This window comes from Anser anser, assembly GCF_964211835.1.
Source record: "Anser anser genome assembly, chromosome: 8".
Taxonomy (NCBI): domain Eukaryota; kingdom Metazoa; phylum Chordata; class Aves; order Anseriformes; family Anatidae; genus Anser; species Anser anser.
In genome coordinates, this window is record NC_139728.1 from 4,980,148 (window position 1) to 4,998,865 (window position 18,718).

Here is an 18,718-nt window from a genome sequence, read left to right on the forward strand (position 1 = left end):
TCTTGTAATGCTGTTTTGCTCTTTTCTAGGGGAATCCCTACATGTGCAATAATGAATGTGATGCGAGTACCCAAGAACTGGCTCATCCTCCGGAACTGATGTTTGATCTTGAAGGAAGGCATCCCTCCACATTTTGGCAGTCCACAACTTGGAAGGATTATCCAAAGCCTCTTCATGTTAATATTACACTCTCCTGGAACAAAACCATTGAGCTGACAGATAACATAGTTATCACCTTCGAATCTGGCCGTCCAGACCAAATGATCCTGGAGAAATCCCTCGACTATGGACGAACATGGCAGCCCTACCAATATTATGCCACAGACTGCTTAGATGCTTTCCACATGGATCCAAAATCAGTGAGGGATTTATCACAGCACACAGTCCTAGAAATCATTTGCACAGAAGAATACTCTACTGGGTATATGACAAACAGTAAAATAATCCACTTTGAAATCAAAGATAGATTTGCTTTTTTTGCTGGACCTCGGCTTCATAACATGGCTTCTCTTTATGGCCAGCTTGACACAACCAAGAAGTTACGAGATTTCTTTACCATCACGGATCTGAGGATAAGATTGCTTAGGCCAGCAACTGGAGAAATATACGTAGATGAGCAACACCTGGCACGCTACTTTTATGCAATTTCAGACATAAGGGTATATGGAAGGTAAGAGAATACAAACCTTTAGGAACAAGCACATGTGTTTGTTTTCAGAGGTTATGCAAAACTGTTTATTTCCCCAGATGTGACAACAGTATCTACCGTAACATGTTCATTGGCAATCAGGCTCAGTTGGTGTGTTTCTGATAGTACTAGAAGATTCTGACTCAGTGGTACTAAATCATGGGGGTTTGATGTCACTAGCCTGGGAAGCCCTAGATGTTGGGAAGAGAACAGTGTTCACAGTTTCTTACATCAGCTTAGGAATTCACCTTGACATTAGGACACTTTTCAGGACCTCTCTTTCTGTTTTTATACAGTTGGCACCTAATCTAGTGGCAGTTAACTAAAAAGAGATATTCCATTCTACAATTTTTTTCAGGCCTTTAATGCAAGATATGATTGATACAACAGCCCTTGCGTGGACTAGGGCAAACTGTGTACAAACAACAAAGGCAGCAGAAATGAGAGTCCATTCCTTGTACTTTAATTAGCTCTGAAATGCAGTGAAGCTGAAGTAGAATGTAAAAACGAACAGTGTTTTTGAGAGCATAAGACTGATTTGAATATAACAAAGATTATTACTCATCCGGGTTTAAGACAGATAATCCCTCTGTGGCAAGCAGTGGCTGGTATCAGGTGTCATAGACCCAAAAATAATATCAATGCAATGACATCCCTATCGGGAAATTTTCTTCCCAACTCAAACTAACAATTGACTGATGACCTCAGGCAGGAGGGTGATATCCTTAGCATGTCTTGGATGACAATTTTTTCAGAAGAAACAAATGGGACCTGCTCTATTAGTAATTCACCCAACTCTCAAACATACTTTTTCCCTTTTCTGTGTACCTTTTATAGAATATTTCAAATCTTCCTTTTTAAAAGCTTTATTTTTTTAAGAGAAGCTAGATATCAAAACAAACAGACAAGCTAATGTATCCTGAAAGGCCATAGTATTTTTTCCAGACACACAAATGATAGAAAATTAATAGAGACAGTGATTATTTAAAACACTAGTGGTTTTATTTCTATTACTCCCATAGTGAATTTGCCATTTTCTACCTTTTTTATACAAGCCTTTCAGGTTCCTAGGCATTTCCATGATATACAAATAGATATCTAAAATCAAAATAGAATCAAATTACTGTGAGGTAATCTATTGAAAAAATATTCCTCTAAGTTTATACAAAAGAATTGCTGCCACATACAGACTTGAATGTGTAAACATTTTTGCACAACCAGAGATTTTGCGTGTAGTTACAATGTTTTGTCCACACCAAATACATATGCATACATACTGTCATTAATTCAAAGTGTAAAATTACAAAATAAATATTCCTGTTTTAAGAATTCTTAATGTACTGATTAGTTATACTGTAAATCTATTATTTTTTAGAAGTCTCTTGGCAGGACTAAGTAGATCATGGACAGCTTAAGATAGTGTTTAAAATAGTTTAGTAATACTAAGTATACTTTACTAATACTAAGTATGCCCAGTATATCCAAATTAACATGTATGTTCTAGTTGATGTGTATCCTTTCTCCGTGTAGCTCCAAATAGGTTACACATACAGAGGGATTATATCAGAGCTCAGGATTTTAGGTTCCTTACACTTTAAGAAAATGCTGTTCCCCATTTGAAAACCCCAGAATGCTGGAACTTGGTCTGACCTCAATTAGACCATCAGTGCCTTGTCAAGAAAGCATTTGAGGTGCATAAAGGGTGCATTGCATGCAAATTAGAAACAGAAACCTTTCAAACACATTTAGGGTACAGATATCTCGTGAAAAATTACCTATAAAAATGAAACATAACTGTACAGAGAACTTATCTTTTGCTGATGCTTGTTGTTTAAATGCTACAGTAATTGGATACGCATTAAAAGAATCATCTGATATGTAATACTATCTCGCAAGATTAGATCCATGTGGATTCTTATCACTTCTGCTAGTGAGAACAGCTCTTTAGGGATTTGGGGTACTTTCCTTCAATATATAGTGAGCCCTTCTCATTAAATAATTTATGGGCTTGCTTATTGCTAAGTACGCACGCTCTGATTAGTTGTTTGCACCAAAGGCAACGTACAGTAGGCCATTGTCAGCCAGTTCAGGTTATTTTTGGTCTCCTTCCAGAGGCTTTATAGGGTCCCCCTGAAGAGTCTCCAAACCAGCATTGCAGTCCATGCCCTCCCTGGTGTGCCCTGGGCAGTAGCGGTGGGCGTGGGAACGTGACTGAAGGGAGGGGCCAAGGGTTACAAGTGGTTTTGTGCCCATTTCTGATTCAGCTGAACTTTCCAGCCCTCGCGCATTAATCTAGGATGTTAACTGGAAACCAAGGTATAATAATTTTTTGCCACGGTGGTTCATATTCAGGGCTTTGAGACGTAGGTATTTATGTGCATTTAATAAAGCTGGACCAGACAGGATTCCACAAGGAGGGGATACAAAGAGACGATGCCAAAGGGCTTGATGTGGTGGATGAGCGATGCTAGCAGATGCATTTTGAAGCTAGTCCTTTTGCTGGAGAAACATAACCTGTAGGTTAAATATAGTTAAAATCACCAAAGTTCATAATAGCACATTTCTAAAGGCAGCATAAAATTTAACTTGTTTCACACTGCATTTTAAGGATGAATGCCAGTGAAAAACATCTACCTTAAAGCTGTCATATTTAAAGTACAAGATGCTGGGGTAGTTAACACTTCACAATGAATTAAAGGTAGGACATTTGCCCCACTTAATATATGTTTTGTTTTGTCATTGCTTTGCACTTTGGTGTGAAATAATCCTGATGTATGCAGCATTAGAGATGAAAATCTGTGCGCTCTTGATGAACGCTTCACCTCCTCTATTACTACTTGTTTATTCATCTTCAATTTACCACTTTCATTGTGTGTTTATTAAGATGATGAGAAAAGGGAAACCTGGTTGTTAGCAATTTCAGCAAGCCCATTGTGCTCACATTATTCAAGAAACCTAATAATCCACGTGAACTAATTCTAACTTACTGATGGTCTGCTTTACTAAATCAGGGTGATTTTTTCCAGTGAATAATGGATGATGTAGTGTGCCAGTACCTTAATTAAAGAGAGCCTCTCTTAGTCTTGATCTCATTTTAATTTACAGGGTAATACTACAATAATATCACTAATGGAAGGTACATTAAAGGGCATCAAGTAGCATTAACTGTATTAAATTATGGCACTTGTGTTAATTAACTGCTGAAGCAAGATGGGCCTAATGGCTAGAAAGGTCGACTAATGCATAAATAAAGTCTTCTGGGATGGGAAACTAGGAATGAGTAGACATTTCCCCCCTCGCCTCGTCTCGCAGCAGAGACTCAGAGGGCACCCCATGTGGTAACCCCAGGAAGGTTCCTCTCCTCTCACCGCGTGAGGTGGCGGACGTTCTGCGGGCGCCGCGTATCCCAGATGCCATGCGAAGGACAGTGCTGACAGTAAGCTGCAAGGCACAGCGATCTTATTTTATTTTGTAGGAGAAGTTCACTAAAATGCTGATAATAATTCCTTTGAAGTCAAGCAAAAGATTCCTAGCAGATTTTGGATCAGGCTGCTAACGGTTTAACCGCATTCATTCCAAAATATTTTTGGTTTAACTGTTACGTTGTCAATAACATGCACATTTATGCACCATAAATTAACTATGATTTGGGATGACAGTTTAAAAAAAAAATGCCCCAGTGGGTTACAGAATGAGTAGCTAGCTAAACCAAAGAAAGATATCCTCCCATATTGTTCTTTCATGATTAGTTTTTGATCTAAGAGCCAACAGTTTCTTTTTGACACTAGAAGACCCAGCCTCTATACAATGTTATTAAGCCCTTTGGAATTTATTTTTATACTCTTCTCGCCTTGAAGCTTCTGTATTTAAGCTCCAGGGTTTTCTGACCCTGTCTCAGCTACGCTTGCAGTTCCAGCAGTAATAGAAACCTCTAACTCACAGTACATACGTGAAAAATATCCTCAGTTTTAACAGTTTCTTGCTCTCACATTATCTCTTCTAAATTTAATCCGCCTCAGAATCTGAAAAAATTACTCCCAGGGAAAGCATATTTGCTACTTCAGGGCTTGGTTTTTGTTTTGTTTTGGTTTTTTTTTTGGCCTGTTTAGTCAGCCTGCCCTGCAGTCCCCTGTGACGGAGGGGCCCGCTGCCTGCAGGCACGCGGCCTCGTGCCCCGGCCAAGCTGTCGTGGCCCACCGAGGCCACCCTTAGCCTGTGCCCAGAGCTGTACCACGCCACCCCTCCATGGATGGATCAGTTGGGTTCAAGCTGGTACGCTCTTCTGGCACTCTTTTGATAACACTGAAGTAACGCCCTTTTGTAACATACCCAAAAGCAGACCTTTGCCCTGTGGAAACTATAATACATAGCAGTGCTTTAGCTTTATCTATAACAGAAAACATTTTCATTAACACCCAGCTCAAAAACAAACCATCATAGGAAGAAATGTCAGCATCATGCTTTCAGCTTTGTTTTGTTTTTTTTTTAATCAAACCAGATACCATTCACGTTTCAAGTATATACTTACTGTACTTGAATACTCCTTTGTTTTACAAGAACAGTTGCATAAGCAGCTTGTTCTCCTTTGAGATTTTCACTAGTATTTGGAGTGAATCTAGCAATTTCTCCAATTAAATTATAAACTCATTAGAGAATAGGGAAGAAAAAGAAACTTGTGTATTTAAGAGCATGTCAATTTATCTTTAACTCCCAAGTGCAATTAGCTTTTTTAATATATCTACTGTGATATGTCACTAAGGAAAATGGTCCTTCACTTTCTGTAAACAAATCTTGGATCATCAGGAATTGAAATAATTAAATGGTTACTGTGTTTATTCACACATTAGCAGTCTCCAATGGTTTACTCAGTACTGGTGTCCAGGAAAGGTTTTGCTCCTGCCCATGTTCAAATAATATTAAATAATACTTGGTTCCCCCTGCCATCTTGGTGACATAAGTCCTGGCAATCAGCCCAGTCTTGTAGTGACCTGAAGGGGAGTGGAGGATTAGAGTCTGGAAGGCTGACAAGGCCCTTAACTCTGCTATACACTTTTGAAACTAGTGGATTTACATCACCAGATTTCACTTACCACCTTTCCTCATTTGCATTTGATCATCTTTTTTTGGCCTGTTTTGCAAGATGTCAAGTATTTCTGTACTGATCTCCCTCATCTGTCTTTCAAGGAAGCCCCATATCCTGCAGAATCAGTGTGTCTGAGGAGAGGAACCAAGCTTTTTTTGTAGTATAATTCATTTTGCCATTGAACATTAAAGAAGTAGAGATGAAACTCCTGATGAAAGAAATGAGAATTATTTCTATATTACTTTGTATGCTGAAAAGATATCCAAAGAGCCTTTCTGCCTAAATTTGGTGATTCCAAAATCTTGCATAAACTTTCTTCCCTTTAAGCTTTTAATTTCAAAAGATTTCAATTTAATGCAAACACTGAAATAAGCTTAAAGATCTCCTGGATCACATATACAAATGGTCCCTGGCACTGGGATGTCCTTCAGCTTGAACGTAAAGCTGGAGTGGTGCAACATATCATCATGTTAAAAGTTTTAAATTTCTCAACTATCCCACAAGTAACAGGAACTACCAACTTGTTTTGTTTTTTTTGGTTGGTTGGTTGGTTGGTTGGGTTGTTTAATTTAGCATTCTGTTCCCTTCTGCCAGTATCACCAAGGTGAGATTTCCTGCAGTTATTTTTGTCTATTTTTGTACTTAATTACACATGCTTAGGAGCTGATTTTTCCTGGACACTGATCAGCTTATGAAGCGTCTTTGAAGGTAGTAGCTGAACCCAGAATAACCATGTGCTTCTTCTTGACACAGATGATATTTCTCTTTCTCTGCCAATCTCAGAAATGAGACATCATTCACCTATGATTTAGGGAAATGTTTGAAACTATGAGAGTCAATGTGTCTGCCTTTTCACTTCTTTTCCTCTAGTACAGCTCCATAGTAGATGTACTGTACATTATGTGAAGCTCAATATTGAACTAAGAGACCAGTCCTGATACTAGTTTCAGATGCCATCCTGCAAATTAGGAGTAATTTCCATGAAGCTATGTTATTTAACAGAAGAGTTTCAAATGAGTTTCCAATGAGTTTCACGTAGGAGGAGTGAGAGAATACAAGTGAAGTAAAGGAAGGGAGGAAAGAAAGAAGGAAAGAAAGGGGGAGGACAACGGTGAGGAGGCTGTCATGGCTTCTATTTAAAAGAAAAAGGAAAAAACAGACCTCATTTTTTTTCATTCTCTGCCATCTTTAGCTAATAAGGCAGGACAGTTCTGCTTATTTCAAGGGAAGTCTAATGATACGGTCACACGGAGACACTTATTCAGAAGACTGGAAAACTAATAATAAAGGCCAAGGTCTTGTAGTCTTGTTCATCTGAACTGTTACATGGGGTCTGTGAACACCCTTCCTCTCCTTCACTCTCGAGTCCTTCTCTAGGATTAACACACCCCAGCAGTACCAGTGAACCATGCGTAAAGGGAATCATCATGATTCCTACACGATCTCTGAGGGCTGTAACGCAAATGAGTCAGCACCAAAAAGCCTCAATAAAACAGATAAAACACCTTGTTAACTGGGCTGAACACCACAGGAAGCTTTTAACACCACTGTAATTCTGATTTCATAGAACATAATATCAATCATGCAAAAGTATGAACAGAGCTACAGAAAAAGAAAAAAAAAAAAAAAAAAGCAAAGCTATGAATTTAGCAGGCAGCGGTATGGTAGGGGAAAAGGAGACAAAGGGTTACACTGCAGGTAGAGTTCCCAAGAGAAAGTCTGACTGCTGACGCATCAGGAAAGCATAATGTTAGCTGCAGCCCTTTGCAGGAGAGCAGGCCGTGTTCTGGTTAGCTTTGTGGGATGTGGTAAAAATGAAAGGATGCTGAAAGGCAGAAGGCATCCTAATGACATTAGGAGGGAGCAGGAGCTGGAGAACGTCTTGATGTACTACCACTCCCATATGAGACCACTCAAAACCAGACTTCTAATTTCTGCAGTCCGTGGAGTTTTTGGAGCTTTCGAGTCAGTCCATTAACAGTACCTGGTTATTCACACAGCATTACAGCCCAACTTCTGGCAAGTAACAGTAGCAATTAATAAAAGGAAATATCTTGCTGGTATGATCTTTATGTTGGAAATGCAGCCATACTCAGGAGTAACAGAGTTCTAATTCACTGATGATTATTTTGACATTTCTCAGGTGATGACCACTATTTTTACATAAGCTTCAAAACAACCAAAAACATTCCAGGAAGAGGCTGATAATCCATTGCCTAATGCTATGGATTAAGGTTGAGCAGGCCTTGGGACATTCTATGGACAATGCAACGCACATGGTACATACACATGGTACATACACATGCCCATATCCCAGCACTGGAGAGCATTTTTCTGAAGTTACACTCTTTCTTTGAACCATTTAGTCTTTCCTCCAACTTGATGGTTATGCAAATATCAATAGTGGTCTGCTTCTTCCTTGTAAACCTCCTGGAAGACCTTGTGATCAAGATCTCAATTGCTTTCATTTTCACCCTTAAATCCATTTCTGTCTTTATATGTGCTGTGCAGTGTCTTTCTTCTCTACCGTGCGGAATTCCCACTTCCACCTATGTAGGCACGCATTGAGCTGTAAATGAGCCAGTAGTTGATGTACCAAGATTTATAAAGTACTTGGAAATACACTTAAGAAAGATGGGTAGAGAAGCACAATGGATTGTTATAATCTGTCCTCCCTGTCCCATCACTCATAAAACAGCATAACAGGAGTACCAGTGTAAGTGTTAGTGATAACAACGCTGACCTGATGACGGAGGGACACCGTGGTTCATGTCTAACTGACATCAGTATTTCTGTTATGTTGCATATTAAACCTATTAACAACCAAAAAGATAAAATCTGATTACAATAAGGATATATACATTGAGATATGCGTCTTCACACTCAGCTAATTAGTTGGCACCGACTGTTTTCACTTTGCTCGGTGACATGTGGTATATAAATCATTACAATATGTTAAATGCAAATGGCTGGTAATAGGATAACCATCTGCTCACTGTTGGGAAGTTTGCAAAGGAATATAGTAAGCTGTACTTCTAATAACGATGCTAAACTCACATCCCTGAAATACCAAATATCTAAAAACAGCTGCCTCCGCTGATGCCAACATTACTAATACATCTCTTGCCCTTTTCATTTTCAGAAGTAAACTACATATTGTAAGAGGTAATTTTGCTCTTCAGCATGAACTTGACTTCAAGGCTAGTGCCTGTAACATTAATGTGAACCACCATATCTCAGAGCCTCATCTTTTTCTTAGATTGCGTTGAGTGCTTTTGAGCATCCAATAAATAATCAGGCTGCCCACTCTTCTCAGGACACCTTTTCTTCCACAAATATAATTAAACTTTCTTCCTCCCCTAACCCCTTCTGCCAGGCCCTTTTCCAGGGATGACATGATTTTGTAAGTGATAGATTGTTGGCACATTGCTGTCTGATAACGTATTACTCTAGAGACCATCAAAGAGTGCCTTCCATCTAATAATCTACCATGCCCTACGAGTGTTAAAGATCACCACTGCAAAGAGGGATCAATTATTTTACCACAGACATGTATTATCAGAGGCTGTCACAAACCTTCTTAATGAGCATTTCTGGATACCCAAGTGACAAAGTAATGCATCGGAAAATTAGTAGTGGGACAAGAGTGAAGGACTGCCTGCCAAAGTGGAGGCTGTGCCTTCAAGCTAGAGCAGCTCCTTCTCTCCTTACCCGCTCAGTCATCTTCTGGTCAGGGTCACTATCACAGCGCTAATGTGCTGGCTCCCCCATCAGTAATATATTGCATTATCGCCTATCAGAGAGATTAATATGTTCACGTACTGAATTCCCAAGACATGGCTCCCAGCATTAAAGAAGCCGAGGAATTAATTCAGCTCCCACTGACTGAATGGAAAAGAAGTTTGTGCTTTCATCATAGTCAGATGCTAGTGCTGCCGTGGCTTTCTTAAGCCACTTTGGGAGGGAGGGGTTGCTGTTTGTTCGGGGGTTACATCTGGCATGGAGGTGTCTGATTTAAGATAGTGCTTCTAGGGAAGCACCTGCAGGGGAAGAGGCTGCAGGAGAGCTCATTAGCCCGGCAGTTTCTCAGCCCCTGGATGAATTACACAATAAGATGCTTGCTCTACAGGGTCTCAGAAACCTGCGGCTTTGTGTAGGTATGCTGTCCTGCAAAGCTATCCAAGTTTAAAAAAATGTTAAAGGGAGATGTTTTTGTGCTAACACATTTTCCTTTGTTGCCTCGCAGAAAAAAGGAGCTGTCTGAAGGCAGCACAAATTTGGTGACTCCATTTTGATTCACAATGAACACTTGCCTGTTTCAAAATGGGGTGTCTGCGCTTTAAAGTTATCTAGAGCATTTATAGACAGAGCTGGTGGGATGAGTAGCACTTTATAATACCTCAAAGGCATGGTGCCAGCGCTGGGAATTTGATAAGCTGGGGTCCTCAATTGGATTCCAGCAATGGTCACAAGTTTTAGGAAGCTCTCATTTTAAATTGCAAGCAGGAGAAAAACAGGATTCTTTCTCTTTAATTGCATTAGTTTTATTGAACTGAAGCATTGCTTCAGTTCCCAGAATGCTTTATATATATTTTAACGCAAGTTACCAGAGACAGAACAGTAGCAGGACTGTTTATTGTTTCTGACTTTTATATTTGGTAAAACTGATGTTATTCATTTTCCCATTTAACTCTCTCGTGCATTAAGAATCTTTAGTTTTGGGGATGGTGTTTATCAAAGTCATTATAAATATATTAATTTCAACTTCTTTGATTTGGTAATACTTCTACATCGTTTTTGTTTAGTCCTGTTCAGAACAGCCAGGCCAAGCCAGGCAAACACGAACTGGACTCCAGGAACCTTCTGGTAGCCCTCTGCACAGGAGAGGGAACATTAAATTCACGCCCTCGGTAGACGAGCCTTTAGGTTTCATTTGACGTATGCTGCTAGCATTCACTGTGACACAAATGTCCTGGCAATCGGATGCTTTCCATCTGTTGTTTTGGGGGAAGAGGGAGGGTCATTTGAGAGGTTTGAGGTTTTTTTAGCCTCGCATACCTTGGCTGCATTTCTATAGCCTCATCACATTTTAATTGGCTCTAGATCTTCTCATTATACTTATTGAACTGTGGGGCAATTCTCCCTTGCTTAGAGCTAGGGTTGTGGATTTTGCCACATAAGCACAATCAGGAATTGACTTGAAAGAACATTTCAAAACGTTATCATCTCCCCCCATCAGAGCACAGCACAGCAGTTCCCTTGACCTTCAGCACAGCAGGGGGAGAGGAGCGGGCAGGAACAAGGTGCAGAGAGGGCAGGTGGGACAGGGGACAGAGCTGCAATATGAGAAGGCATCTGTTTTGTCAGTGACCCACTTTGGGAAACCCTCCTTCCGCACCGTACATACCTCCAGCTGCTCATTTCTAACCGTTTTCACTTCTCTTTTTGGTGATCATCACTCCTTCAGTGGTATCACATGGGAAATCGCTGCCCATGTGGCTCAAAAGAGGCGTGGAAACCTTCATCAGGAGAAGTAAAAATGAGATGTGAGGAGCAGGGGAGAGGGAAAGACAGGAACATCTCAATTTTCAGTGATAAATAAACCTTTTATTCTTTGTCAATGCAGAAAATTGCTTGTCATTTAACAGGCATCATTAAAGACACTGTGCTTATGGAACCATGCCTTCCTTCCTTTGAATGCTCCTAAAATAATTCTTCCAGCAGGACAGCAAAACAGCAAGGAGCCAGTTACATTTTTAATCACTCATGTCCCATAGGAATTGCAGTCTGCCAGCAAGGGCAGCTCTTTCCCCTTTGCAACACAGGAAAAGAATAGAAAGATGGGAAGCTGGGTTCCAGAATGGTTTGTTACAGTTATTAATGAGCTACAGATCAAAAAATCTGAGCGTCATTAACTGCTAATATTCTGCCACTGAAAATGTTTAACCCAATCCACAAGCTAGATCTGAAAAAGTGGATTTCATCCCTTTTTTCCATTTTTTTTCCTTCAGAATCATGAATGGGGAGTAGAGAAACAGTTGAATGAAGAGAACAGAGAAAAGTATAACAACTTCATATTTCTCTTCCACTGTACATATCTCAAAAGAAAAGGAGTTTTAATACTGCAGAGTCCTTCCCCACCCAGACCAGATAGCAATATTTTACCTCCCCATCAGTTAGTCACTGCAGAATTAACCTTCAACGTGGTGATTCTTTCCTGGATTCATTCTTTCATGTGAATGACATGTACAAACATCACATTTCAGATTTGGTATCTTAAAATATACCTCTAGAATTTTTGTGTTTGTTTGTTTTTACAGATACAGAGTCACTATATTGAGAGATCAGATCTTGCAATTTCTCTTCATTTCAATGGCTACTTTTTGAGAATAGTGCAGGCTTTGGATTTTGTGGTCTGTATGTTTGCTTGTCTGTTAATGCTTCATAAAATATACATGCTTTAAATAGGAGAGATGCAGCAGAGTGATACCACCAGAATGACAAACGGTTGCAAGTCAATTCCAGAAGTATACACTTTTAACATAGTTCATAGTTTCCTCACTGTGTGGTCATACGCAGGTTTTGACTAACAAATGCACAGTTAATGTATAACTGACATTCAGCCTATCTGTGAGTTGTGGAGAGGAGAGATTTATGCTCTGCTTACTCCCAGAGAACAGGTTCTGCAATTTAACGCGGACTGACTGTGCTGTAACAGAAGAGAAACCTTTTTGAGAATTGTGCAGGTATTGCTGCAATACCAACATAATTAATAGAACATAAAGCCCAGTCTCGATGCCCCATGTCCAGAAGCTTCACCATTATTCATAACACACAACATGTGTACTTCTTTATATCCTCATACGCTTAGCACATTAAAAAAATAAAATAAAATTGAAATTTAAGCTGCTATAATTGCATTAGGCAAGCAGGGCAGGAAAAGAATTGCTGTGAGGAGCAGGTGAGGCTTCATCCTAAGAAACTCATAGGCAGCAGCCTAGAGCATTTGTCCGGCCTCGCATCCACACGAGCAGGTGCCAATAAAACAGAGAGGAGGTGATGGGCGATGGCTGTTCTGTCACGGGTGTTACCGGGGTTCTCAATCTACAGAGCATTTAACTTGAGAGGAGCCTGTTACAAAATAAGACCATCTGAAAAAAAAATAATAATAATAGTTCTTAATATTCAGGGGTAGGCTCAGCACCCAAAAACCCAGAGATTATCATGGAGGAGTAAAACTGAAACGAAACACAAGAGTGTTTTCCATAGAAAAAGAATGGAATTAAAATGTATTCTGAAAGATACAGTCAGCTTCTGTTACATCAAGTTTGGACAGATGCCAGAAGCTTGTTCCCTTTGTGATATGATTATATGGCCACTAAGTCATTTGGTTCAGCCGATTTGCTGTATATCATGATAAAACCGTATATAGCATAAAATCCACAAAGTTCTGCCCTTTTCCTCTCCCGAGGTTTTCTGCGCAACGTGAAAGCAGAGAACAGCTTTAACAAGATCTGGGTGTACTCTTGAGTCCTGGGTAATCCTCCCCTCCTGGCTTGTGTAGGTCACTAGGCGGAGATGCTGAGCACATATAAGAATAGATGAGGAAAGACGATGAGCAGTAATGGTGGTGACAGGAGGTCATGACTGCTGTGAGCACCATCCTAAATCCCAGTGGAACTGTCTTCTTCCTCCTCCTTTGCAGCTCTCAGTGTTTGGCAGAGAGAACACTAGCACTGGAATATATCAGACACAAACACTAACTCCTTCATCCCCAGAAGGATTGCTTATGAAAATATTTCCTAATAATGTGGCTATTATCCTTTTCTTTTTCTTTGTTTTTATTGGCATAATTCAGAAGCTTTCTGATAATTATGCCCACATTCATTAAGGATAAAGCTCTGCAATGCAAGAGTTGTTGTTAGGGTCCTCACGATGCACCTTGTCTCTTCCTGCTAGTCAGGTCTTCAGGGAAAATCCCTCTTCTGCTTTTCACTGGATGGCAGCTTTCTGCCAGCGTGCAAACAAAAGATGAACAGCGGTCTTCTTAACTCCACAGTCTGAAGAAAGCCTTAATGCCAGAAGCTATCATTCACTATTTGACCATGCCCCAACAGGATCCTGTCCTTAGTGCATCTTTCTAGATCTACTCCTCACAATATACTGCTGCTTTACAAATGGGTGCAGGTAGGCATCCCTGTATTAATAACAATTATTTTTTTCTTCATATCTAGGTTCTTCCTCTGCTTACATCTACTAGTTCTCTGGTACTGTTCATTAGAGTATTGTTGAGTATGTATTGTTTTTGTTTGTGTGTTTGTTTGTTTGTTTTGGTTTTTGTTTTTGTTTTATTATGTGTATATATACACACACACATTTTTCTTCCAGTTTAGCTCAAATATACTGTGAGAACAGCCAATACGTTTTCCACTGGAGTTTGAGGCTGAGGAAGCCTGCATAACATTTCAGGGAAAAGGATAAAGTTTGTGTAGGATTTTAAAAGCTGTGTTGGGCAAGATAAAAATGCAATGGTTGATTCTTCAGTATAAATATACACTGATTGTTTTTTGTCAGTAGTATTTCATTTTGCCCTATGACAAACTTACATTACTCATAACTCGCAATCTATTCCTTAACTTTTCAGTTTTAATTGTTTCCTGGGGAGAGGGGGGAAGAGAGAGAATGTACAGTATGTGAGGGGAAGTATTGATTTGAGATATTTGAAATATAAATTAAGTTTATTAGTTCTTCTACTATATCAAATATTGTAGTCATTGGATCGAATTCAAATTTCTCTGTCCAGAACATACTCCTGACCCCTCTGTGGACAGTGCAGTTTAGCTCCAGCTTCTTTCTTAACATTCTTTGATTTACCCAATATTTATTAAAATAAACATGGATAATAAATATTTCAGCACACTTGAAGGCCAAAAACAATATCTGTTTTATTCTAATCTGACATTAGGTCACAGCCTTAAGTCCTTGGTTTGAAACTACAGGTCCTTTGTCACTTAAAGTTGGGGAATAATATCAAAGCAGTATCATTAACCCCAGTTCACACAGACCTGCACTGTCTCCTGTCCCATAGCACGTGAATCTGGGGCGAGGGCAAGTTCTAAACCCACGGGCAGAACTGTTCTGGCACTGGAGGAAAAGCCGTCAGCATTGGTGGTGGTACTGCAACCAGCAGGCGTACATGTGTGTCCATGCAAGTCTCCTGCTCACTGCTCCAAGGCCAACGCCAGAAGCCAGGTCTCCTCTCCCATTCCCTACCTGAGGTCTGTGCGCTCCTTTCCAGCTGCATCTGATAAATGAACGGGACTGCCTAGCGCTGGCCACCCACCTGTGAGGAGACCAGGTTATCCATTAGGAGCTGTACTCAGACCACCTCTTACACTACTACATTCACATTTATCGTTGGTAAAAAGCCATTAAATTTCACCCATGGTACCATCTATCTCAATCTTTCTAACGCTAAAGAGCATTTGTAGTTTTCTCACTGACTTTAATAACACGTAATAAAATGTTTGCAGAATCTAGACAATGTAATGACTTCACGACAACACTAAGTACTGTCTATAATTAAGTAGTAATCATAGGGTATTTTTGAAAAAGAAAACAAGCTTTCAGCTATATAGAGTTTGCAACTGAAATACAGTAGGTGAAATAATTGTTTTCCAAAATCAAAAAGAGAAGATGGAGTTAGAACTTTATTTCCTAAATAGTTTAAAATTAGTTCCATTAAATTAGGTTGACTGTGCTGTATTGTTATACTAACAGGGCTAGAGATAAGATGGCCCAGTAGCTCTTTTTCAGTAAGTTAGCCATGGGAGACTGAGTTGCTTTTGGCATACTTCAAGCACTATGCACAGACACAAACCACTCACTTCTCATCTAGTTTTCTTCAGCAGCAGAAAGAACAGGTATTTTGAAGTATAAATTATTCGCAAGAGCAACTTCTGTCAGGGATGGCTAAAAGTATCTTCAGAATTCAACCCACATTAATAAATAGTTTTTACTAATTTTTTTTTGAAACCTCAAAAAAGGCACAATTTTTCCTTTAGAAATGTTTTTGTTCAAAAAAAAGTCAAAAATAATTTCTGAAAAGAGATTTTAAACCTGAAAATAAAACCACACATTTCATTTGACACAAGTGATTTTTTCCCCCATTTTTTTTTTCAGTTCAGCCAGTGAACTGAATAATCAATTATTCGCACAGCCCTACTGGCAAATAATTCTTATCACAATAATTCCAGAGGGAATTATACTGTGACAAGGAGCTTATACTGTATGGAATTTAAAAGTTTAAAAACGGAGGCTAGCATGATAAACAAGGAGAAATGTTCTGTTCTGTTTGGGCACTTTTCTCTTTCAAATTATGACCTCCAATCGAGATGAAACCAAGAAGAAGGGGGAAAAAAAAGAGAAACAAAATAGTTCTCTATATTTTCAAGTGGATTTGGAGTGTCCATTTTGGAAATAGTAAGAAGCATCCACTTCACATTTATTTTAAATGGGGCGCGAGTCCCAAGCATTTTGAAAGTCAACCCTAATGTAAGTCAAGAAAACACCAGAACAAAACCACTTTTGAAATATGTAGTCAGGTTCATGTGCTCTGAACAGTTAGTTTTACAGCCTGCTGCTTTGATAGTTTATTCATGAATATCTCAGAACACACTCTACAGAGGAGCATAGGTACTTTGAAAAAGAATAGGTGCTTTTGAAAAGAATATAGGTGCCTTATAATTATCCCTAAAGTTAAAGTTCAGCAACGTGATTTTTCAAAAAGAGATCAATTAACCTGCCCATGTAGCAAGTTCTTTCTTCTCCTTACCCTTTATGAGAAACATCAGAATGAGCTTCCATCAGAACACGGCAGAGAACAATAGCTGGGATGCTGCAGCTCTCGCGCGGAGCAACCTGCAGGTACTTTTCTCTTTCTGGTAACGCACAGCAATGGCAGCACTGCAGAGGGAGAGATGCAATTCTAAGTCCTTAAATGCAACTAACACCTAGCAGTAACATCAATGACCAGAAGCAGAACAGCAAAACTCTGGGGCAGGGGAGCCAGCAGGACAAATTTTACCTGTGTAAGAAGGTGCGCTTCAGAGTGATTGCAGTGATGTGTCTTGGCCAGTGGTTTCTGTACAGAGGAAGAGAAGGTGTAAGCCTAAGAAGAGAAATATGAAGCTACTTCTCAGGTTCAAGTGTTAGTTTTAGGCTAGGCTGTGTATTTATGATACAAAAATAGTTTACATATTTATCATTTTAAAATATCTACCAAGAGTGCAGGTCGCCCAGTCATATTCCAAAAGTGTCATGTCAGGACTCTGAGGAGTCTCAGAAGAGAACAAAATAATTTCCATCGCTGCTAAGCTCTCAGTTATCCTGGTGGTTTTCCCAAATGTCCTGTCAGTGCACAGACATCTCATAGTGACACTGAAAATTAGTCTGCTTTTAGCACTATTTCTTTACCTTCCCCCCCCACACCTCCTTTAAAAAGACAAAAGAATGAAGTCTGATTTTGATGTACATTTCTTTTCAAAGCACTGGAGTTCTAAGCTTTTTAAGGACTTTTAGGTTATGCATTGCTGTATTTATTACCAGGACTTAATTGGAACGAGAACATGGCCTTTGCTCTTTACATGTGTTTTATTGCTAGTTTGTGCGCATCGTTGGTAAACGCGGAGCAAATTTGGCCAGAACATTTAGAAAAAGAAAAATAAGAAACAAGGCTATGTTGCTTTCTTTTTCTTTTTGGAGAAGAGTCTGACTTCTTTCTGGTAGCTTTCAAAAAGAGATGAGTGGGGTCTCCTGATCAAGCTCTAAGCTTCACCGCAGTCCCCCAGCCCTCTCTCCAGCTCCGCTTTCCTGCCCCAGCCAGGCAGACGCAGCGCGGGCACCGCTGTGAGCTCCGTTGGCAGGATTAGTCACCCTCAGCAAATGATGCTACTTTGCAGTTGCTTTTCTCTGAATTAGGACTCATTTTCTTCATATAAACACAGCTTTCCCTGTTCTCTGTGTTAGTTTTGAAATGGAGGCAGAAGTCTCCTGAGGGTTTTGTTGCTTGAGTAAAATTCTCTCTCCTCCGCACATGAACTTGAAATAAGAGCTCGGAAGTGGAGCTGGTCACAGCAGGAGCCTGTCAGAGAAAGTCCGGGGAGAACATCCCTCCCAAAACCCTGATACCGGGACCAGCAGGAAGGCCTTTTCTCTTGCTGACCATGGTGCAATACAGACCGAGCTGCTCCTTGCACCAAAGCTCTCCGAGGGGTCTCATTTTGTCAAGTGAAACCTAGCATTCGATGGCACGAGTGCGTGGGGTGGGTTTGACACCCTGTAGGCGCCTCTGTGTCCCTGCACGCAGGGCCCCTGCCCTAATTGCTGCTGCCCCTGCAGGGGGGCAGCCTGAGCCCCGCCAGCCCTTGCTCCTGCAGGGGGCACCCAGCAAGGGACAGCAATCCCCAGGGTCGCTGATTTAGGGATTGCGTTGATGGCTTCTCCCTCAGGAGTGCCTCGAGGCATGTTTTCTCTCCCTCGGAGGCAATCCGTTCCAGCCCATACGCCGCTCTTCTATATATACCATTCCTGCGGCACTAACTACCGGGGGCATATTCGAGCCTTTAAATGAGTTCATAGGAGGTCTCTTAAACAGAAATGCTTTAAAATCTTTTGAAAAGAGCAACAGATGTACTGCTTCACAGAACTGGTTTCCCTGGTGTGGAATTCTGCGCACACCACAGATATTTTTATGCTGCTTTTCTCTATTATAGTCCTCAAAAAGTTACAGCAATCAGTATGAAATTAACCTTGCTTGTTTCTCATGTAGCAGAAATGCTGCTCCCTGACAATGGTTCGTGAAAATACTTTATTCCCTACTGTTACACAATAGGTGCTACACCATGAGTCTTTCCTTATGCTAAAGAAAGTAAAGGTATTTCTTCTTC

The 18,718-nt window shown here is 40.2% G+C and overlaps 2 protein-coding genes across 14 annotated transcripts in view; one reads left to right on the plus strand and one right to left on the minus strand.

Annotated features, from left to right (window-relative positions):
- The window catches only part of NTNG1 (netrin G1), a 157,018-nt gene that overhangs the window by 68,048 nt on the left and 70,252 nt on the right, over positions 1 to 18,718 (plus strand). For all 12 annotated transcript variants that reach the window (XM_083846745.1, XM_083846752.1, XM_083846753.1 and 9 more), the window contains exon 3: positions 30 to 670. In XM_083846745.1, the coding sequence (XP_083702871.1) occupies positions 30 to 670 (641 nt within the window). The remainder of the gene's footprint in view (positions 1 to 29; positions 671 to 18,718) is intronic.
- Positions 677 to 18,718, minus strand: part of LOC310903457 (uncharacterized protein) — an 88,419-nt gene continuing 70,377 nt past the window's right edge. For both annotated transcript variants that reach the window (XR_014587538.1, XR_014587539.1), the window contains 4 exons: positions 16,858 to 16,914; positions 16,606 to 16,736; positions 11,179 to 15,114; positions 677 to 8,584 (listed from right to left, as the gene is read on the minus strand). The gene's annotated coding sequence lies outside the window, so the exon portion shown is untranslated. The remainder of the gene's footprint in view (positions 8,585 to 11,178; positions 15,115 to 16,605; positions 16,737 to 16,857; positions 16,915 to 18,718) is intronic.